This window comes from Plectropomus leopardus, chromosome 16 (assembly GCF_008729295.1).
Source record: "Plectropomus leopardus isolate mb chromosome 16, YSFRI_Pleo_2.0, whole genome shotgun sequence".
NCBI classification, from domain to species: Eukaryota; Metazoa; Chordata; class Actinopteri; order Perciformes; family Serranidae; genus Plectropomus; species Plectropomus leopardus.
Window position 1 is genome coordinate 941,905 of NC_056478.1, and position 23,789 is coordinate 965,693.

The 23,789-nt window shown below is 43.0% G+C and overlaps 2 protein-coding genes across 2 annotated transcripts in view; one reads left to right on the plus strand and one right to left on the minus strand.

Moving 5' to 3' along the window:
* Positions 1-3,215: 3,215 nt before the first annotated feature.
* Positions 3,216-6,990, minus strand: LOC121955124 (photoreceptor outer segment membrane glycoprotein 2-like). Its single transcript, XM_042502939.1, has 3 exons — positions 6,410-6,990; positions 3,591-3,837; positions 3,216-3,470 (listed from the first exon to the last, which is right to left on the minus strand). The coding sequence occupies exons 1-3, from the start codon at positions 6,988-6,990 to the stop codon at positions 3,216-3,218; spliced, it is 1,083 nt and encodes a 360-aa protein (XP_042358873.1).
* A 5,032-nt stretch (positions 6,991-12,022) lies between these two features.
* cdc42bpb (CDC42 binding protein kinase beta (DMPK-like)) overlaps positions 12,023-23,789 on the plus strand; it is a 36,130-nt gene continuing 24,363 nt past the window's right edge. Inside the window, 6 exon segments of the mRNA XM_042503134.1 lie at positions 12,023-12,752; positions 15,719-15,810; positions 18,585-18,668; positions 18,781-18,876; positions 22,719-22,867; positions 23,685-23,778. Coding sequence (XP_042359068.1) covers positions 12,584-12,752; positions 15,719-15,810; positions 18,585-18,668; positions 18,781-18,876; positions 22,719-22,867; positions 23,685-23,778 — 684 coding nt within the window. The 5' untranslated portion in view covers positions 12,023-12,583.

Here is a 23,789-nt window from a genome sequence, read left to right on the forward strand (position 1 = left end):
TATTATAGTAAATATTGATTATTATTAGTAGAGTAATAATTAATACAGTGATATAATAGTAAATATTGAGTATTGCTGGAGGAGTGATTTTTGGGCTCCTCGGTGGTGATGACATCACCGGCTTCATTCAGTCTCTGCAGACTGGCTGAGTCGTGGCTCTGAATGTTAAATAAAGTTTTGTGTGTTTGAACAAAGCAGCGTTCAGGGCGTCCTGGGCCCGGGCGGCCCGCTGGCAGCGCCGCCGCTCTCCCAGGACCCGTTACCAGGCAACCAGCAGCCGGCCGCCATGACTGCTGTGCTCCTAAAGGAGGCTGAAGATGGGACGAATAACAACTCTTAGCTTCCTGTTTACTGATTTTCAACAAACAAACCAAAAAACTTTATTGTTTCCAAAACACAAAACACTTTCTGCTGTCCGTCAGCTGTTTACACCAGACATCATCTGCACATCTGTGTGTGTGTGTGTGTGTGTGTGTGTGTGTGTGTGTGTGTGTGTGCGCGCGCGCGCGCGCGTTTCTGATTGGCTGAGCCTGTCACGGACTTCAGGTGCATTGTGGGACATGAGGAGGTGTTTAGAAACAAATGTAAATCTGGTCTTGTTTAATCCGCGTCTCCATGGTAACCAGCTCACTCACTCACTCTCTCTCTCACACACACACACACACACACACACACACACACACACACACACACGGATTATTAACAAGAACACGCCCCCTATGTGATGTCACTGGCGACATCTGATTGGCTGCTGAGATGAAGGAAGTGATGAAGAGGAGGAGGCGTTACATAAGAAGAGGAGGAGGTCTGATGGAGGAGGTGCAGAGCAGAGTGTGTCCATGTGGCGCCTCCTGCTGGGGAGAGAGAGCGTGTCCTCAGAGAGACACAGGAGGACGCTCCGTGTGTCTCCTGTCTTTGTCCCAGTAAAGCCGCAGCTGCAGGTCCAGTCTGCTCTGAGTGGCTTCAGTCTCATGTTGGTGATCTGAGTTTTTCATGTTTTTATCCAAAACTCTGGTGCTGTTTTATGCACTGTATCAGTGATACTCAACTCGCTGCCAAGTCTGGCCTCTGATAGGGCCCCTGGTGGCCCCCAAACATCTTCTGATTCACAATAAAAATAAAGTGATTGACTCTGTGAATAGTTTTTGTCCTTTTAGTATAAATAAAGTGTCAGAGACACAAAACAGCATCAACATAGAGCTTGTTGATCAAAACAAGAGCCAGAGGAGGATCCCCCACACCCCTGACAGAGGACACAGCTGACACTGATGTCCTAAAATACTAGAAATGTCCTAAAATACTAGAAACGTCCTAAAATATGAGAAATGTCCTAAAATGCCCCCAAGTGTTTATGCCTAGAACCAGCCTCGGTTTTAGGTGGTGGTAGTGGTAGTACTGGTATTACTTGTAGTACTTGTAGTACTTGTAGTACTGGTATTACTGGTGGTACTGGTGTTACTGGTGATGGTGTCAGTGGACGCTCACAGAGCGCTCAGTGTGTCTCTGTCTCCCTCTGGTGGACAAACTCGTGAACGACAGAAACTCAGAGTTTTCTGATTTTTGGGCCTCATGGAAGAAACGATACAAACAAATTTTCTTATTGTGTCTCATATTCACAATTTGTTCTTATTTTGTTTGTGCCCATTGATTTGGGGGATTTACCAACATTTCCTTTATTTTTGCTTTTCTCTGAGGTAAGAGAAAATTTTGTAAGTGAAAAATAGCTCGTTTTCACAGTCCACAAATTGTTGTCCAAACCATGGAAAAATAAGTTTTATATTTGAGAAACATTTAAAAAAAAACCATATAATTAAAACATAATTAAATTTAAATGATGTTTTAGATGTTTTAATTATAATGACTAGATTATTACTTTTCAGGTCTAAAGAAATACTAAACTGTACTGCTGGTTTCCTCCTCAGACCCCGGAAACACTGCACCACAAAGGGTTAAAAAAGAACAATTAGTGTTTATATTAATGATTTTATCAGCAGATTCATAATTCATACAGAAACATGTCAGAAATAAATACAGCGTCAGTCAGATGTTCTTTGATCTTTATTAAAATCATCATCACACACAGGCTAACAGTTTCCCTCTGCTTCCAGTCTTTGTGCTAAGCTACGCTAACCTCACACGGAGAGATGAATCTGATGCATCAAATGTTGGGTGACAGTGACGTCATTCGGTCTGCCGGACATCCCACATCACCAAAAACATGTTAGAGAAAAAAATGACCAAATTGTTTTTCAAGAATCACTAAAATTTTGAAGATAAAAAGAACGTTAAAAATTTTTTAGGAAGAAAAAAGTCACCAAAAAATCGCCCAAAATTTAGAAAGACAATAAATATTGCCAAAAGTTATAAAAATCACAAAACAATTTGCAGGAAAAAAAAATCTGCTGTCTGTGTTCAGCAAGGTGGAACCTGATTGGCTGGATGTTTTATGACTCATCACTTTTACTAAATGACAGCAGGCCAGGGGCCAGTCGCAGCACCATACATGTTTCTAGGATTTTAGGATGTTTCCAGGATTTTACAACATTTCAATTATTTTATCAAGTTTCTAGGACTTAAAGACATTTTTAGGATTTTAGAATGTTTTGAGGATTTTAGGACATTTCTAAAACAAGCTCTATTTTGATGCTGTTTTATGTCTCTGACACCTTATGGAGACTAAAAGTTAAAAAACTATTCATAGAGTCAATCACTTTATTTTTAGTGTGTATTAGAAAATGGCTGGGGGGCCACTAGGGGCCCTATCAGGGGCCGTTAGTTGAGTATCAGTGGTTTAGACTCTATGTTTAGCTAAAATGTTTCCCTTGTTGCAGCAGTGAGGTGAGACAGGAGACGTGTAAAGATACACTGTCAGAGCTAACATGCTAACAGCAGAAGTCTGCAGGAAGTTTTTAACCCTTTCAAACCTGGTCACACTCACAAAGTTCTTCTTTTTTCTGAAGGCAGAAACGCTGCATCAGACCTGTAGAGTTCTGCAGCAGCTGAACATCTTTCAGACTTCACATCTGGAAGGCATCGATTAAGTTTTTCTTCAGCTTTTCTTCAGCTTTTCTTCAGTTTTTCGTCAGCTTTTCTTCAGCTCCTCAGGATCAAAACATGCTGAGCTTCCCTCAGAGCCTCCTGGAGCTGGACGTGAGTCTGAGTTCAGGATCAACAGAGCCTCACTGGAGCTCGCCCGTCGCTCCTTGGGCCAGACGCTAGCTGGCCACAGGGATCTGGACCTGCCGTGAAGGCACCTCCTGCTCGGCGGCGGCAGTCGGGATGTTGATGTTGGGGTCGTCGTCGACCTGGTAACACTTCCCCAGGTTCTTGATGATGTTGAAGTTGGAGCGGGCTGTTTCTGCCAGACTGTTCTCCAGAATCCACCCGTCCGACTCTGAGTCTGGATCACCCAGCCGGAGGACATTCTCCATCGCTGTCTGTAGGTAACGGACTCCGGTCAGGACCAGCAGCTGCAGAGAGAAGAAAACATGGTGTGACATCGAAATGAACTGGTCCCAGAGTGACAGCGATGGACTCATTGAAGGCGTGTTAAAGGCTACTTCCTGCAGTGTCTCCGGAACTGGGCGCACCTCGAACAGCCATATGAGGAGCACGGTGAGGCCGATGGACTGCATGATGCCGGTGTAGTGCTCCATCAGCGCCTGTCGGCAGCCTTTCCTCCACAGGTTCAGCTGCTGGCTCAGCTGGTCAAAGTTAAAATGTGCTGTTCGGTTGCTGATCTGCTGCTGGATGCAGGGCCGAGGGGACACGGTGCTGCAGCAGCTGAAGGGAACGCCGTCCACCAGGTACTTCCCCTCCACGTTACTCCTCAGCCGACTGCAAGGAGGAGCAGCCAGTTAGAAAAGTACCACAACTATAACTAGTACTGATTTTGCTGATACTACTACTGATACTACTGCTATTCAAAGTTTTCAGTCATGTGACTGGTATGGAGTCCTGGAAGGCAAAAAAATGCTCCATTTTTGGACATTAGAGTCTTGGTTTGGACCTCTGTCGGGGGTGTGGGGGATCCTCCACTGGCTCTTTTTTTGAGCTCTATTTTGATTCTGTTTTATGCACTCTGACAGCTTATGTAATTGTTTTAGATAGTGCAGAAACAACTCCCAGTATCAATCACTTTATTTTTTATTGGGAATTAGTAAATGATTGGATTCAAAGGTCTGGACCCCGACGGCTATAGATCCTGAGTCAGTGTTAAACTGTCAGGAGGGTCTGATCTGCTCTTTGGTTCGGATAAATAAAAGTTGACATAAAGGTAAAGGCGTTTGACAGTGATGTAAACCCTGTTTGTTGCATCTTGGGTCATTCAGAGTCTCTTGAACCTGAGCTGAACCCTGTCAGTTAAACCTGATTAATCCCAGGACGTTTGACCTCAATCTGAAAAGACTCTGTGTACTCACTGCTGACAGGTTGGCACCAACATTTCTTATTTACTCACTTTTCTATCACGTCTTTAGGGACACTGCAGTCCAGACGGATCCACAAGATCCCTTTGCAGTCCATTAGAAACACATGGATAACTCCAGAACCTGACTGGACTCAGCAGGATCTGGTTTCTAGATCCATTAGAATCTAACCTCAGTCAAAGAGGATCTTTTAAAACCAAAAGAAGACTGGGTTCAACCAGAAATTAGTTATTTCTTGAGTTCTAGAGACTTACAGATCAAGTAAGGTCCACTAGGATCCACATTTGGATTGAACAGGAGGTAGATTTTGACGTTTTACTTGTTTGTGTGTTGTCACCACAATCAGCTGACACTAGCTTTAAGGTCCATACACGTATTGTGTTTTTTGCGTCCTCAGATCAGTTGTTTTCATCAGCAGGCACGCTCAAAAGGTGACGCAACATGCAACATTTGGGGATACCCAGAGCTTTACATGGGTCCCACATACAATTTTTGTATTTTGGTTTTGATGATGGCAGCACATATAGATGCAGCAGCCAGTAGCTCCTCAAAATCTTGCTACTTTTTTGTTAGAAAAAAGTACAATAGAGAAGCACTTATCAACATCGGAAAAAGTTGTGTGGGGTTTGGACTGAATGCAGCAGACTGCGAGAGGACAACAGCATCAACAGCATACGCCGAGCGGTCAGACAGACCAGAGGGGAGTAACAAATTAGAAAGACAAAGACAGGGAGGAGAGCCAGCATCAGGGCGAGGCTTACCCAACTTGGACCGAGAGTTGCTCCTCTACCAACCAGAGACATGGTTAACCCCTAACATCCTGGATCAAGCTGTTGCCCTGGATGGGCGGACCTTGTTCTGAGCCGGCAGGACACAAGACTCTGATGCAAATTCAAAAAATGCCCTATAGGAATTGACTGATGCCATCAGCAGCAACCGGATGTAATTTTTATAGTAGCTGCTGATTTTGATCAACTCATCCTTCAACTCCAAAGATGTAGCAGGATCAGGACACATTTTAATGTCATTTTTCAAACTTTTTTTCAAACGTTTAAAAAAATACCAATAAATCTACTTTGCACCTTGTATTTCTCAAATGTTATGGAAAAGTCTGTGATATCACTACAGCTCAGGAACAGAAGTTAGAAGTTGTCTCGTTGTGCAGATATTTCAGTGTTTGGCTCGATGACTTCCTTTCTTTTAAACCTCGGGTTGATAATCTCCTTAAAAAGCTGAGGCTGAAGTTCAGCAGCACGTCCTGTTTCTCCTTCAAGGCCAGAAACAGACCGGTCGCTGCTTCGTTTTTAGCTGCTTTGGATCACGGTGATCTGTTGAACATGAACGCTTCTGCATTATGTTTGCCACATGTTAGATTCTGCAGATCCGAGATTTGTCTCACTCACAACTTTACACTTTATTCCAGAGTTGGTCGGATCATCTTTGACCTTTGCCTTTAGTCGTTGTTCATATGTAAAGTTTTACTGTGTAAACTTCCCTCTGACATTCACACTGTGATTATCAGAGATCTGACTGCAGCTACAGTCTAGATCTCTACCATTACTTTTGTTGTCTTGTTTATCGACTGATCTCACCTGCAATAACCTCCAAAAGATTTAAAACGAAGACAACTGTCCTGATTTTAAAGCTCTCGGAAGTACAAAGGTGAATTAATAGTTTGGTACTTGTCATTGTGAGAAGATGTTTTTACTACTTCTACACGTTACTGTGTTTTCTGGTATGTTTTTTGTGATTGTTTGTAACATTTTCTTATCTTAAAATGGGCCTCTTATCTGAGGCCCACTTGACTGAGACACCTATGTGGGCCATTATGGAACCTGTGGACATTTTTCAGCCCATTTTGACCACTTGTCCCCACATACAGATGCTGGTTGGGTAGAAAGTGTTGAAACTGAGATAATGTGCTACTGGGACCAACAAAGATCCCTTCATAATTCAATCGGGATCTCAAAGACTCCACTTACTCCACCACGCTGCTGCTGGTCATGTCCAGGTAGCGATTGCTGATCCACTGGACCTGGAGCCAGTCCCGGTACCCGGTGTTCCCACAGCACTGGAACTGGATCTGCAGCAGATCCAGAGTCTTCTTCAGGTAGCAGCGGCCTGGTGTGTCCGTGTCCTTGTAGTACCTCATGGCGTTCCTCAGGCCCAGGAACAGCGACTCCTCCAGCTGGCCACGGATGCTGTAGCACGTGAGCGCCCCCGCCAGGACGCAGGAGGTGAAGAAGAAAGTGCAGACGACGTACGGCATCATTACCAGCTTCCAGCGCAGGAACTTGTTGGTGTCGGCACAGTCCAGGCAGATCTTCCCGCCCAGGAAGTTGATGCAGCAGGCCGCCAGGCCCGTGGTAATCAGCATGTGAGGCACGTAGAGGATCCCCTGGTCTGACATCACTTCCTGCCATTTCTGAATTTCTACTTTGAGAAATAAGCCCATGCCGAAGAGGATGGCTCCGGTCAGCACAGAGATCCAGTTTAGCAGCCAGAGGACCTCAGCGAGCTTCTCTCTCTCCACTTTCGTGAAGGTCACCTTACCAACCACCATGGCCGCCCAGATTTCTATGTGTTTCACGTCCCAGCGGCCGGAAACATGGCCGAAAACTGGAGTGCCTTAAGGTTCAGAACCGCCAATAGCAACCAAAGGCCGCATTCAAAACATGTCAGGAGACAAAAAGCCTTATTTCCTACATGAAGTCATCTCAGGAGCTGATTTAACTTCAACTGGTCCAGTTTGAAAAGTATCGGTCCATTAATCAGGTTTTAGCTACCTTAACTCCGATTCCCCTTAAATTTGTCCGTGACTGAAAAAAAACGGAAGCTATAATGTTAAAATATTGAGATCCAAGACTCCATGATGCATTTTATAACCTCAGTGTGTTCTCACTTCAGACACTTTTCCCCAAAACTCAGTCTGACATTTGTTTCTGAAAAAATAAACTTCAACAACATCAAACAGTCAAACCGCAGTTTGGGAAAGTTTTACAGATGGGTCGGTCTTCCGCAGATGGTTCGGTCCAGTCAGGATTTGTTTGTCTCTCGTCTTCTCCTCAATCCCTAACCCTCCTCCACCCTGCTGCTGAGCGTGAACTTGGCCTCAGATCCAGCTAACAGAAACCAAATTGCACCCTCACATCCAGTCTCAGGGGGCAGGGTTTTGAGTTCAGGGCTCTGACTTTTGGGATCAGGGTTTAAAAAGTCACAGTGTAGGGTTTTGTGTTCAGGGTTACGTGTCTAGGGTTCACGTTTTTGTTTTAGGGGGTTTGGTGTTCTTAGTTCAGAGTTTAGGCTTTTGGGGTCAAGGTTTAAGGTTCTGGGTTCAGGGTTTAAAAGTCATAATTTGGGGTGATGAAGACACAGTTGTGGGTTTCCTGGGTGAAGACCTCAGGGTCCTAGGTTCAAGGTTTAGTGTTGAGGATTCAGGGTCCTGGATTTAGAGCTCCGTGTTCAGGATTGAGGGTTCAGTGTTAGGAGTTCAGGGCACAAGGCTCAGGGTTGAGGGTTCACTGTCCTGGGTTTTGAGCTTACGGTCCTGAGTTTAGAGTTCGGGGTTCAGGGTTCAGAGTTCAGTGTTCAGGGTCAGGGGTTCTGGGTTTAGAGCTTTGGGGCCTGGATCTCGGGTTCAGAGTTCAGGGTTGAGGGTTCATGCGGGCCTCTGTGCAGAGCAGAGCTGGAGGAGGAAACTGGTCTCAGAGCGTCATAAGGAGCTTATGGAGGTATTTTAGTTCCTCTTGACAGCCGTCCACGAGTCCACAACCGGGACGAGACCGCTGCAGGAAGAAGGTCAAAGTTTAATAAAACTGCTGCCGATCCATGGAGGCAATTATTGATCGGATAATCAATAAGAATCAGTTAAACAGCTCGATCAGAGATTAATGATCCGTGTATTGATCAGGACCTGAAAACTGAACTCGGACCACAAACACTCTCATCCCCCTCTGTCAGAGGAGCAGCGGGTTTGTCTATTGATCAGCTGATGATCTGACCTGTTTATTGATCAGCTGATGATCTGCCATGATTATTGATCAGCTGATGATCAGATATGTTTAGTGATCAGCTGATGTGAGAGCTTTAAACTGATCAGTGATAGCGATCGATTCAGATCTGACTGTTACCTTGACGCTAACAGAGTTCACAACAAGAAAAACGAGCTCATCCATCATGTTTGTCAACGATAATTCATCAATTTGAATCAATAAACTCATCAATTCACTGAGAATCAATAAACTCATCGATCAGACAAATTGAGCGTCCACCAGCCAATCAGCTGACAGGAAGACAAAGAGACAAGTTTACCTGCTGGACACTGAAAGCTGCCTTCTGTCGTCCCCCAGACGTCCCAACATTGTCCCATCACTGTCCTCCCATCATGCTCCTCTGCGTCCTCTGCTCGGTCCCTCGCTCTGAACAAATATTGCTGCAGAGAAGAAGAGTTTTGTGGCTCCCGTTAGCCTCAGCGCTAATCTCCTTACAGCTAATCAGCCACGTAAAGCTTTCCTGCCCCCCCATTCACCAGCTGGACCATCAGCAGGACGGACGGCCACCGCAGAGCGCTTCATCTCACGTTTTAATCAGTCAGCTGATTGTCCTCTTCCTCTGTAACAGAGACAAACAGACATTATTGATTATTAGAAAAGACTGAAGTGAGAGGACATCCCCTCAGTGTCTCATCACAGGACAGGAGACACTGAGTGAGCCTAAACCTCGCTCATCATCGTACCCCAAATATTGAGTCTCCTCAGTGGTTCAACTGCCAAGAATGAAAAACAAAATCAAATCTCTTTAAAAAATCTACCAAAATTTTGAAGAAAAAAAGTTGCTAAAACATTTTCTTTGAACATAACAAAAAAACAATAGTGAAAAAATTGCCAACAATTTTGAAAGGGACAAAAAAATCACCCAAATGTTTCCATTAAAAGTCTACCAAAATTCTTAAGAAAAAAAGACACTGAAATATTTTTTAAATAGCAAAAAAGGAGAAACATTAAAAAAAGACAACATGTTTTTCTTTAAAATTTGCCACATTTGTTTAAAGGAAAATAAATGCCAAAATGTTTCCTTTAACAATCTTCTAAACATTTTAAGAAAAAAAGTCGCTAAAATATTTTTCTTTGAAAATGGTACAAAAATGTGATAAAAATTGAAAAAATATTTTCTCTAAAAATGCCAAAAATATTTTAAGAAAAAAAAGGGCAAAATATTTTCTTTAAAAACAATCTGCCGACGTTTATAATAAAAAGTTGCTTAACTTTTCTTTACAAATGGCAAATAAAATTCTTCTTTAAAACATCTACCAACATTTTAAAGAACAAAGCATTTGCTTAAATGTTTTCATTAAATATAGCAAAATAAAAAGAAAAAAATCAACAAAATATATTCTTTAAAAATCTACATGTTCAAGAAAAAAAGTTGCTAAAATGTTTTCTTAAAAAAAGACCGAAAAATGGCATAAATCTGAAAAAAGCCTTCATATTTCATTTGAAAAGTCTGCGGTAAAATAAATACTAAATCCAAACATTTAAAATAATATGCCCATTTGACGTACGTCCCACTTTTTGCACCACCACCTTCATAAATAACAAACAGTCCTAACTCTACAGACTAACCTTCAGTTTCTGTTTATTCAGCTCCCTCAGATCAACATCAGACTTTCAGGTAATCACTCGCTGCAGCGCCACCGTGTGGCCCAACACACCAACAACAAGCCTCCTCATTAACCCTTTGAAACCCGAGTAAACGTGTTTGATTTCTTTCATAAATATGGGTACACAGAAACATTAAGTTAACGAGACATGGCCAGAAACTTTGCACACAAAATAGTTTTGTTTTTTTTTAAAAAGATGCAACAAAATTACCTGTAAGTGAGCTGACAAATAAATAAACAACAAAATCGCCTGTAAGTGAGCTGATGAATAGACAAATAAAACACACACAGAAATGGACTCGTCTCGTCTCTTCTCGGACCCTCGTGTCTTTATTCCGTCATCAGAGTGAAATAAAACCTGTGAAGCACAAACAACAATAAATGAGACAATAAATAAATATCATTACAGGAAAAATCAATCGAAATGAATAAACAATAAAAATAAATGAACAAAATCAAAATGAATAGTGATCATCGGGATAAATAGACATAATCAAAATAAATAAACGGCAGAATAAATAGAAAAAATCAAAATAAACAAACATATCCAAACACATCAAAATAAATACACACGATTATAAGAAAAAATATATTACGCATAATCGAATAAAAAAACCCCAATAAGGATAAATGAACAAAATCAAAATAAATACACGAAATCAAAATAAATAAACATCACAATAAATAAACATATCCAAAAGTAAAATCATATTATCAAAAAAAACATATCCAAAAGTAAAAACATATTATCAAAATATAAACATATCCAAAAGTAAAAACATATTATCAAAATAAACACAATCTAAATAAAATAAACATAATCTACATAAATACACATAGTCGAACACATATAGTTCTGGTGATGATGTCACTGATGTCACACCGATGATGTCACACAGGGGGGGGGGGGGTACCAGTCTCTCCCGGCTCCTGTCAATCACGCCATGACGTCATGTATCCCGAGCGTTTCCGGTGCAGGAAGGCGGGGCGTCCATGTTCCTGAGGGAAAGAGGGACAGGTGTGTCAGGTCAGCACAGAGCAGCAGGTACGCACTTCCGGGACAGTGAGAGCATCCTTCAAAATAAAAGCACGGAGCGCTGTTAGCAGACGCGCTCATTCTGACTTTTAATAATAAAATCCTGATGATATTTTAATGTGTCACACTGGGCACGTGTTTCGGATAGATAGATAGCTAGATAGATAGATTTATCAGGTTTCAATAATCATCCGTTATTAACTGGACCCTGTTTGATTAACAATCAATAAATAATGGATCCTGTTTTAACAATAATCAATACATAAGTATACAATGTTTTAATAATTATTAATAAATAACTGGAAGCTGTTTGATTAATAATCAGTAAATGGATCCTGTTGCATCAATAATCAATTAGTAAATTGATTGTGTTTTATTAATAATAAATCAATAAATGGATGATGTATTATTAGTAATCATTAAATAACTGGCTGATGTTTGACTAATAATCAATAACTAAATATACCGTGTTTTATTAAAAATCAATACATCACTGGATGATGTTTGATAAAAAATCAATATGTAACTGAATGATGTTTCAACAATAAATAAATAACTGGATGATGTTTTATTAATAATCAATAACTGAATGATGTTTCAACAATAATCAATATATAACTGGATGATGTTTTATTGGTAATCAATAACCGGATGATGCTTTATTAATAATCAATAACTGGATGATGTTTCATTGGTAATCAATAACTAGATGTTGTTTGATTAATAATCAATAAGTGACTGGATGATGTTTTATCAATAATCAATAACCGGGTGATGTTTTATTAATAATCATAAATGAATGTGTCCTGTTTGATGAGTGATCGATGGACGGGTGCGCTGTCGGGTGGTTTTATTGTGAAAGGCTGCGGGGCAGGAAGTGTGTGTGAATGTTGTCGCTCTGTTGAAAAGCTGATCTCAGTTCAGCCATATTCCCACCGAGCAGCCACACCGGCAGCCTCCCAAAACCACCGCAAACCCTCCGGGATCCCTCCGCAGAGTCCCGCACGGTGCTAACGGGGCGCGCGGACACAGCCGAGCCGGTACCGGGGCTCCGGGACTTGTTACCGGGCTGAGAGACCGAGCGGCGGACATGGAGCAGCGGCGGCCGACCTGAGAGTCGACGGTCTGAGCGACGTCCCGGTTCCTGAGAGGAAAGTCCAGATTTACCGGATTAAAGCCGATGCGGAGGACGGAGCGCGGCGGGCCGCAGGCTGCTGAACGGCTCTGAAGGCGACGGAGCGCCGGTAACCGGCGGAGAGCCACCGACTCACCGACACACCGAAAACTGCGCCAAACGTCGGGAATGTTTTCCCGGAGCTAACGAGCTAGCCGCAGCTAGCGGGCTGAGCTCCGAGGACTCGGCCGGAAACGGAGCCTGGGCGGCGGGTGAGAGGAGGACCGAGCGGCGGGGCTGAGGACGGTCAGTGAGCCCGGACCCGGAGTCCCGGTGTCCCCGTCAGGATGTCGGCTCAGGAGCGCGTGAAGCGGCTGGAGGAGCTGCTGCTGGAGCAGAAGGAGGCCGGATGTCTGAGTGTGGAGGCGCTGCTGGACCTCCTGCTCTGCTTCTACACCGAGCTGACCCACTCCCCCCTCAAGAGGGAGAAACACGTCACAGACTTCCTGGAGTGGGGTAAGAGTCCCGGTCCAGGTCCCGATCCAGGTCCTGGTCATCAATGCTTTACTCTGTAAACCGCAGCGGGGGGCCGTCGGGTGCTCCGGGGGACACGGGGGTCCAGGGAGGGTCAGCTAGACTCTGGGGGACTATGATACGGATTTTGGGATGTCTTTAACTCTGTAATATTTAACCAGATGTGGTTCTTGAGGTGGTTCTGTTCGGTTCCTGGACCTTGGTGCTCCCTAAAGGTCCGGTTTTTAGTGGGACCATTTAAATCAGGGATGAGTCCTTAATGGGGGGCGTTAAAACCAGAAGGAAACTGCAGAAACAAAATCGCGGATTTCTTTGATCACATGTGAACTTCTGATAATACAGATATTTGTTTATTTCGCCCCAAAATTAAGAATGATCCAGCTGTTAATGAGACACCTGCTGTTTGTCCTCTGCTGACTTTCTATTGTCTCTCAGCAGGGACACTCACCTGGCTTTACTTGGGGGGGGGGGGGGGGGGCAGTCATAGCAGCCCCGTACATGTTCCTAGGATTTAGGACATTTCTAAGACTTTAGGACATTTCAAGGACGTTTCTAGACTTCTAGGATTTCAGGACGTTTCTAGACTTCTAGGACATTTCTCGGATTTTAGGAAATTTCTAAGATTTCAGGATGATTTTATGATTTTAGGACATCAGTGTCTCAGCTGTGTCCTCTGTCGGGGTGTGGGCGATCCTCCTCTGAATCTATTTTGATGCTGTTTTATGTCTCTGACACCTTAAGGAGACTAAAAGGACAAAAACATTTTATAGTCAATCACTTTATTTTTATTCTACATTAGAAAATGGTTTTGGGGGCCACCAGGCACCCCGTCAGGGTCCAGATTTGGTCCGCGGGCCATAAGTTGAGTATCACTACTGTAGAATAAGACATGTCCTCTGATGTCCTCGTGGTTCACTCTGTAGGTCACAGAAAAAATGGATTTTCCAACTTTTCAGGTTCTGAACTATTTTTGGTCGAAAGTTCTGAGGGATTCAACATCAGGTTCAGAACCAGAACAGACCGGCTCCATGTCGGGGTATTGATGGGGTGGACGGGTTTAGGGGCCGTGAGTGGTTTCAAGGACCTTTAGGAAGATTGAGGAATCCTTGAAAAGTCCTTGTGGAGATGAGGGCATCCTTGGGAACCTTGAGGGGTTCCAGGGTATTGACGGGTATCCTTCCTGATGCGATGTGGGGTTCTGTGGCGAGTCTGAGCTCAGTGGACGCTGTCCCACTTCAGTCCACAGTGTCCTGGTTCAGCCTGTCCCTTAAACATGGTCTGGCCTGGTTTGGTCTGGCCTGGTTTGGTCTGGCCTGGTTTCAGGTCCTTGTGAGTGCAGACGTTCCTGACTCACTGATCACAGACTGAAGCAGTCAGTTGATTGATTGATCGGTGTATTGATGACGGTGAATTTACAGAATCGGTGAGTTCTGACGATCATTTTCTGCATTGATCGATCTGCAGATTCTTTTCTTGATCAATAGTTGATAAACGTCTCTCAGAGTCCAACCGAACATTTGCAGATGTCTTTTAATGTGAGACGTCTTTACGTGTCCTCAGATGTCTTTCTCTGTCTCTGGTTGTCTCCAGTGGAAACCAGTAAAAGTGATGAACTGGTTTCTGATGAATCTCCAGCTGACAGTTTCAGTGCGTCTCACGCTGACCTACATTTACCCAGAAAGCAGTTTGCTATAAATAAACAATCAGAATCATTAAAACGAGGGACGGACCACACCAGATGTCATATTTCATAGGCTCATACATCACAACCAGGCGCGACCGATATCGCTTTTTCAGGGCCGATATGGATTATTAGTAATTAATGAATCAGATAACCGATATTTGGACCGAATATGCATTTACAATAAAAGGAAATATCTCTGTCAATATTTAGAATTTGGAAAATAACAAACTCCAACGTAAAACTTTTAACTTTTAGCATCAAACACAGCAAGTTCACCGCAACTTTTTTCATAAAGTCACGTGAAAATTTAAATCACTTTAATCGGCAAAATTGCAAATATTACTCCTAATAATTGGTCAGTCCAACAATCTGTCGCACGATAATATCGTCAGTTTTAGCAGTTACTGGATTTAAAATGAAATATCAGAATCAGCCAACATGCTGATTTCTTTCTTTCTTTCTTTCTTTCTTTTTTTAAAAAAAAAAATTATTTTAATTTTTTAGTGAACATATAGAAAACATCAACCCTAAGTTGAAGTATTCTATCTTATCAATACATCGATATCCATTATTGACCATATGAGTTGTTAAATATCGGTAAACATTCTACTGCTCCGTCTGTACCCAGAGTGGAGCGATCAATAACTGAACATATTGAATGTTTTTAGTCCCGAGGTGTAAAATTAAGCGATTTAAAAACAGTTTTGTTTCAGCTGCCATCACTCTGCTGAACAAGCTGAAGGAAAACTGCACGAGTTCATTCATGAGCCTGTATTTAGGAATTATTTATTCATAGTTTTTAGAATTTTTTTATTTAAGGTTTTATTTTTTAGTTTAGAGTTTTGATTAGTATTTATTACATATTTAACATTTTGATTAGCACTGGGGCACTTCATTGTTTTTGGGTTTTTTTCTTATCTTTTTATCTTCTTTTCATGTTTTTATGTTGTGTGTATATGTTGTCTGAAAACTGTGTTGAATGGATGTCTTTCACTTTATACTGCAAACCAAAACTACTGCCGGGTACAAGCAAAGTAACCTGAACCTGAACCTGAACCTGTATTTATGTTCTGAACGCTCCAGCTCCAGAAACAGAAAATAATAATGTGGCGGCAGATGTTTTAATGGTGGCGCGACGCCACAAATGAATAAATAAATGAGTGAGAACTCTGATATTGATCCTGTTTCTCATTGATCCTGTTCAGCTGCTTCATCAACACATCGAGATAATAACAGTGTGTCCTCCTGTCCTCTGTGTCCTCAGTGAAGCCGTTCACCACCAAAGTGAAGGACATGCGGCTGCACAGAGACGACTTCGAGATGCTGAAGGTGATTGGACGAGGAGCTTTTGGAGAGGTAGGACTTCCTGTTATTATAAACTAAATATAAAAGCTTGTTTACGTCCACTGTGTCCACTGTGAGTGTCAACATGTAGTACTCTGTAGTACTCTGACAGTACTCTGTAGTACTCTTTAGTACTGTGGTGTTTCGTACTGAGAAAGAACCTTTCTCCTTCCTGTGTTGTAACAGGAAGTTGTTCCAGTTAAATGTGGCTCTGCATTTCCTGTTTATAACACACAGCTTCCTGTATTCTTCCGCTGTGTTTCCCGCAGGAGCTCAGTCTTTTTTTTTTCTCCCGTTAACTTTATTGAAACAGATTATGGATTTTACTTATGTTATCATGCAATTTTAACCTCGAGGCGCAATATTACTTTTAAACATTATTATTAGACACTTTGTATTTTATTTTCAATAATTTGATGCTCTTGTTGTTGTATCTTTTTGCTACTGTACTTTCGGAGCAATCTGGCACAAGAACTTCTGTCAGGATTAATAAAGTTCTGTCTCATCTCATCTCATCTCAGTTCGGGTAACTTACCAGTGAGTTTTCAAGGAATAAAAAAAAAAGACTTGAACTTTTAGTTCGGCGCTCCGAGTCGGAGTAAAATTAACCTGCAGACACACGTGTACACACTGCTCTGTCTGTGCCCAGAGTACGCCCTGCTGCTCTGTCTGTGCCCAGAGTACGCCCTGCTGCTCTGTCTGTGCCCAGAGTACGCCCTGCTGCTCTGTCTGTGCCCAGAGTACGCCCTGCTGCTCTGTCTGTGCCCAGTGTGTTCTGCAGCTGATAATCAGTTATCAATCAGCTGTCATTCAGTTGATCAACTGTCTATCAGTTGATAAGCTGTCAATTAGGCGTAGGTCAGCTGTTGGTCAGTAATCAATCAGCTGTCAATTAGTCGATTAGTTGTCAACCAGCTGTCGATCAGTCGATCAGCTAACAATCAGCTATGGATCAGCTGTTGATCTGTCGATCAGCTGTCATCTGTCTGCAGCTCAGTCATGTGACTTATCTGCCGCTGTGCAGAGGATTGTGGGTTAAAAAAGCCACAAACTGTAAACATGCGCCCCGCTGCAGAACATCCTGGTATTTTTGGCGAGCTGTGTCCTGAGACAGACTGAATATTAATTTGCCATATTCACAGTCCGCTGATCGGAGAGAACACGATCACATGCTGACGCTGATCAATACGGTCACCTCAGTCTGCTCCTACAGTCTGTTTGTCTCCACGTCCTGTCAGTCATTAACATGTGTCCACATGTCTCCATGACCACACGTGTCCACCTCCGTGGACAGAAAACCGTCCCACTAAACTCTGTCTGTGTTACTTTTACTTTTTATTTTCTCAGATAATCGATAATAAACAATAATAATCGATAATAAACAATAATGATCGATAATAAACAGTTATCTTAATTTGAGTTGATCAGCTCTGAGGTCAGAAACTCAGACACATCGAATTAACGATCAGACTGAAAGTTAATTATTGATCTGCTTCACCCTCACACACACTTAGTGACATCATCACCGGGGAATTGTGGGTAATGAAGTTTATAAGGTTTAAATGTTTAGCGAGGACTCTGCTATTCAGTTTGATCAAACATTCACCAGCTCTGTGAGTGTGTGTGTTTGTTATTGTCTGTGTGTGTGTTTCAGTGTGTGTACATTGTCCACATACCAAAGTGTAGGTGTGTCGGAGCCACACCTGGCTGCAGCCTCAGGATATAAACACACACTCAGCGGCGTGTTACTGTACCTGTGAGGACCGCTGTCTCTCTGAGGCTCCGCCCGGTCCTCACATATACACAGAGACACACCAAACACTGAGATAAACACACACTCGGCCTGAGGACCAATCAGAGCTCAGCTGTGAGTTGGTACAGGTAGATGATCAGGTGTGGCTCACGCAGGTATAAAGTCTGACAGGTTACTCAGGAGGGGCGTCCCCTCAGCCAATCAGAGGTGAGCAGAGCACATACCTGCTGTAATCTTTAATAACCTGTTTGAACAGATGCACCTTCAACAAAACTCACTCTGACAAACACTTTAACACACAGTATCAAATATATATAATCTATAAACATCATATCACAAAACATAACATACATCTCTTTTTTAACTTAAAAAAGGAAATAACATATATATATATAATATGATATTCGTAATAAAAAGAGTCTGTGTGCGACAAGCTTTTAATTCTTTTCACATAAAATTGTTGCTCAGCAAAGATTGAAAATACAATCAAATTATTTATTTATCCTTTTGTAAGCATGGCAAAATGGCTTTATTTTTATTTTTATTTTTTAAAAACATAAAAAGAAGGTAATGTGCAAAAAAATGACCCTAGTACAAGAAAATTACCTGAAAATTTACCAAAACTAAAAACAATCAAAAAAGCAAATGTAAAACAAGAGAAATTACACAGTGATAAATTACTTGGAAAAAAAGTCCTAAAAATGATAATAATTCTGCAAAATAATTTAAATATATAATTGTGAATATAGTTAACTGGACATTTTTCTTTAATATTTTAAAAATGGTCTTCTACATCTACTCATCTTTTTTTTCTTGTCTTTTTGCGTCTCGTTTACTCTGCTGATAATCGACGGGGTTCTTCTTTTATACGTAACCATGGTAACCAGAGCGAGCCTCTAATAAAGACGGGCCTTTATTTTTTAAAATGTGGATCCACAGTGGGCTGGTTAAAGGGACCGGGTTTTAACGTGAAGTTTTTCGGTATGTGTACATATAAACGCACACATGTAATATACGTCTCGCTCGGTCTCAGGTTGCCGTGGTGAAGATGAAGCACACAGAGAGAGTCTACGCCATGAAGATCCTCAACAAGTGGGAGATGTTGAAGAGGGCCGAGGTGAGTTCAGACCTCGGGCTCAGCTGTGATCCGCTCTGGTCCAGGTCCGGTCCGTGATTTGATCTGGATGTTAGCGTGTTGTTTCTGACATGTGAACGTGTCCTGTGTACAGACGGCGTGTTTCAGAGAAGAGCGAGACGTTCTGGTGAAAGGAGACAGTCAGTGGATCACGACTCTGCACTACGCTTTCCAGGACGACAACTACCTGGTCAGTTATACTACTACTACTACTGCTGCTGCTACTACTGTTACTACTGCACTACTGCCACTACTACTACTACTACTGCTGCTGCTACTACTGTTACTACTGCCACTACTGCCACTACTACTACTACTACTGCTGCTGCTACTACTGTTACTACTGCGACTACTGCCACTACTACTACTACTACTGCTGCTGCTACTACTGTTACTACTGCGACTACTGCCACTACTACTACTACTACTGCTGCTGCTACTACTGTTACTACTGCGACTACTGCCACTACTACTACTACTACTACTACTACTGCTGCTGCTACTACTGTTACTACTGCGCACTACTGCGACTACTGCACTACTACTACTACTACTGCTGCTGCTACTACTGTTACTACTGTTACTACTGCCACTACTGCCACTACTACTACTGCTGCTGCTACTACTGTTACTACTGCGACTACTGCCACTACTACTACTACTACTGCTGCTGCTACTACTGTTACTACTGCGACTACTGCCACTACTACTACTACTACTACTGCTGCTGCTACTACTGTTACTACTGCCACTACTGCCACTACTACTACTACTACTGCTGCTGCTACTACTACTGTTACTACTGCGACTACTGCCACTACTACTACTACTACTACTACTACTACTACTACTACTACTACTGCTGCTGCTACTACTACTGTTACTACTGCGACTACTGCCACTACTACTACTACTACTACTGCTGCTGCTACTTCTGTTACTACTGCCACTACTGCCACTACTACTACTACTACTACTACTACTACTACTACTGCTGCTGCTACTACTACTGTTACTACTGCCACTACTGCCACTACTACTACTACTGCTGCTGCTACTACTACTGTTACTACTGCGACTACTGCCACTACTACTACTACTACTACTACTACTACTACTGCTGCTGCTACTACTCTACTGTTACTACTGCGACTACTGCCACTACTACTACTACTACTGCTGCTGCTACTACTGTTACTACTGCCACTACTACTGCCACTACTACTACTACTGCTGCTGCTACTACTACTGTTACTACTGCGACCACTGCCACTACTACTACTACTGCTTCTGCTACTACTGTTACTACTGCGACTACTGCCACTACTACTACTACTGTTACTACTGCGACTACTGCCACTACTACTACTACTGCTGCTGCTGCTACTTCTGTTACTACTGCCACTACTGCCACTACTACTACTACTGCTTCTGCTACTACTGTTACTACTGCCACTACTGCCACTACTACTACTACTGCTGCTGCTACTACTGTTACTACTGCCACTACTGCTACTACTGCTACTGCTACTACTGTTACTACTGCCACTACTGCCACTACTACTACTACTGCTGCTGCTACTACTGTTACTACTGCCACTACTGCCACTACTACTACTACTACTGCTTCTGCTACTACTACTGTTACTACTGCGACCACTGCCACTACTACTACTACTGCTACTGCTACTACTACTACTACTGCGACTACTGCCACTACTACTACTAACTACTACTACTGCTGCTGCTACTACTGTTACTACTGCGACTACTGCCACTACTACTACTACTACTGCTGCTGCTACTTCTGTTACTACTGCCACTACTGCCACTACTACTACTAACTACTGCTTCTGCTACTACTGTTACTACTGCCACTACTGCCACTACTACTACTACTGCTGCTGCTACTACTGCTACTACTGCCACTACTGCTGCTGCTACTACTGTTACTACTGCCACTACTGCTACTACTGCTACTACCAGTAGTAACAGTAGAAACAGTAGTAACAGTAGTAGCAGCAGCACTACTGCCACTACTGCTACAACTGCTACTGTTACTACTGCCACTACTGCTGCTGCTACTACTGTTACTACTGCCACTAACTGCTACTACTGTTACTACTGCCACTACTGCTGCTGCTACTACTGTTACTACTGCCACTACTGCTACTACTGCTACTGCTACTACTGTTACTACTGCCACTACTGCCACTACTGCTACTACTGCTACTGCTACTACTGTTACTACTGCCACTACTGCTACTGCTACTACTGTTACTACTGCTAGTACTGCCACTACTGCTACTACTGCTACTGCTACTACTGTTACTACTGCCACTACTGCCACTACTGCTACTACTACTGCTGCTGCTACTACTGTTACTACTGCCACTGCTGCTACTACTACTACTGCTTACTGCTACTACTACTGTTACTACTGCGACTACTGCCACTACTACTACTACCACTACTACTGCTGCTGCTACTACTGTTACTACTGCGACTACTGCCACTACTACTACTACTACTACTACTGCTGCTGCTACTACTGTTACTACTGCCACTACTGCTACAACTGCTACTGCTACTACTGTTACTACTGCCACTACTGCCACTACTGCTACTGCTACTACTGCTACTACTGCCACTACTGCTGCTGCTACTGCTGTTACTACTGCCACTACTGCTACTACTACTGCTACTGCTACTACTGTTACTACTGCCACTACTGCTACTACTACTGCTACTGCTACTACTGTTACTACTGCTAGTACTGCCACTACTGCTACTACTGCTACTGCTACTACTGTTACTACTGCCACTACTGCCACTACTACTACTACTACTACTGCTGCTGCTACTACTGTTACTACTACTGCCACTACTGCCACTACTACTAACTACTACTACTACTACTACTACTGCTGCTGCTACTACTGTTACTACTGCGACTACTGCCACTACTACTACTACTACTACTGCTGCTGCTACTACTGTTACTACTGCCACTACTGCCACTACTACTACTACTGCTTCTGCTAGTACTGCCACTACTGCTACTGCTACTACTGTTACTACTGCTAGTACTGCCACTACTGCTACTACTGCTACTGCTACTACTGTTACTACTGCTACTACTACTACTACTGCTACTACTGCCACTACTGCTGCTGCTACTACTGTTACTACTGCCACTACTGCTACTACTGTTACTACTACTTTGCCACTACTGCCACTAACTACTACTACTACTACTACTACTACTACTACTACTACTACTGCTGCTGCTACTACTGTACTACTGCGACTACTGCCACTACTACTACTACTACTACTACTGCTGCTGCTACTACTGTTACTACTGCCACTACTGCCACTACTACTACTACTGCTTCTGCTACTACTGCTAGTACTGCCACTACTGCTACTGCTACTACTGTTACTACTGCTAGTACTGCCACTACTGCTACTGCTACTACTGTTACTACTGCTACTACTACTACTGCTACTACTGCCACTACTGCTGCTGCTACTACTGTTACTACTGCCACTACTGCTACTACTGCTACTGCTACTACTGTTACTACTGCCACTACTGCCACTACTGCTACTACTGCTACTGCTACTACTGTTACTACTGCTACTACTACTACTGCTACTACTGCTACTGCTACTACTGCTACTGCTACTGCTACTGTTACTACTGTTACTACTGCTACTACTGTTACTACTGTTACTACTGCTACTACTGCTACTACTGCTACTGCTACTACTGTTACTACTGCTAGTACTGCCACTACTGCTGCTACTGCTACTACTGCTACTACTACTACTACTGCTACTACTGCTTCACTGTTACTACTGCTACTACTGTTACTAACTGCTACTACTGTTAGTAGTGTTACTACTGTTACTGCTGCTACCACTGCTACTACTACAACTAGTTTTCTACCACTACTGTTACTACTACTACTGATGATAATGAAGATGATGATGATGATGACAGTAACAGTGTGTATACGACTGCAGTACTTGGTGATGGATTACTACGTGGGCGGGGACCTGCTGACTCTGCTCAGTAAGTTTGAGGACCGTCTCCCAGAGGACATGTCCAAGTTTTACGTGGCCGAGATGGTGCTCGCCATCCACTCCATCCACCAGCAGCACTACATCCACAGGTACTGGTTTCACTGGTCACACAGGCCACACTGGTTATACAGGTTATACTGGTCACAGAGGCCACACTGGTTATACTGGTTATATTGGTCACACTGGTTATACTGGTTATACTGGTCACAGAGGCCACACTGGTTATACTGGTTATACTGGTCACACAGGCCACACTGGTTATACTGGTTATACTGGTCACAGAGGCCACGCTGGTTATACTGGTTATACTGGTCACAGAGGCCACACTGGTTATACTGGTTATACTGGTCACAGAGGCCACACTGGTTATACTGGTTATACTGGTCACAGAGGCCACACTGGTTATACTGGTTATACTGGTCACAGAGGCCACACTGGTTATATACTGGTTATACTGGTCACAGAGGCCACACTGGTTATACTGGTTATACTCATTAATCTGGTCACACTCCTGATACTGGTCACATTGGTTTCACTGGTCACACTGGTTATACTGGTTACACTGGTTATACTGGTTACACTGGTTAAATGTGATGCAGCAGTCACATGATGTGTGTGTGTGTGTGTGTGTGTGTGTGTGGTGTGTGTGTGTGTGTGTGTGTGTGTGTGTGTGTCAGAGGAAGTGGGCTCTTCCTGGCAGCAGTGTCCTCTGGGAAATGTAGTTATGTCCTGTCCAGCTCAGCCTCCACCTTCCTTCCTGTGCAGAGACACAAACTGGGCCCCGTTCCATTCCAGTTAGCCCCAGTCTGTCACACCTCAGACCAGCTGATTACTGGTTATTCAAAGTGTTTCAGTGGTTATTTAATGTGTTTTACTGGTTATTTAAGGTGTTTTTCTTTTCCACAGAGACATTAAACCAGATAACGTGTTGCTGGATGTTAACGGTCACATCCGCCTGGCGGACTTTGGATCATGTCTCCGAATGATGGAGGACGGCACGGTAACACAAAC

Excerpts from the sequence above, each read along its gene's own strand:
- LOC121955124 (XM_042502939.1), bottom strand. The coding sequence starts at position 6,990 with ATGGTGGTTGGTAAGGTGACCTTCACGAAAGTGGAGAGAGAGAAGCTC. Across the intron at positions 3,838-6,409 it reads ACCAGCAGCAGCGTGGTGGA|TCGGCTGAGGAGTAACGTGG; the intron begins GTAAGTGGAGTC and ends TCCTCCTTGCAG. Across the intron at positions 3,471-3,590 it reads TCCTCATATGGCTGTTCGAG|CTGCTGGTCCTGACCGGAGT; the intron begins GTGCGCCCAGTT and ends TTCTCTCTGCAG.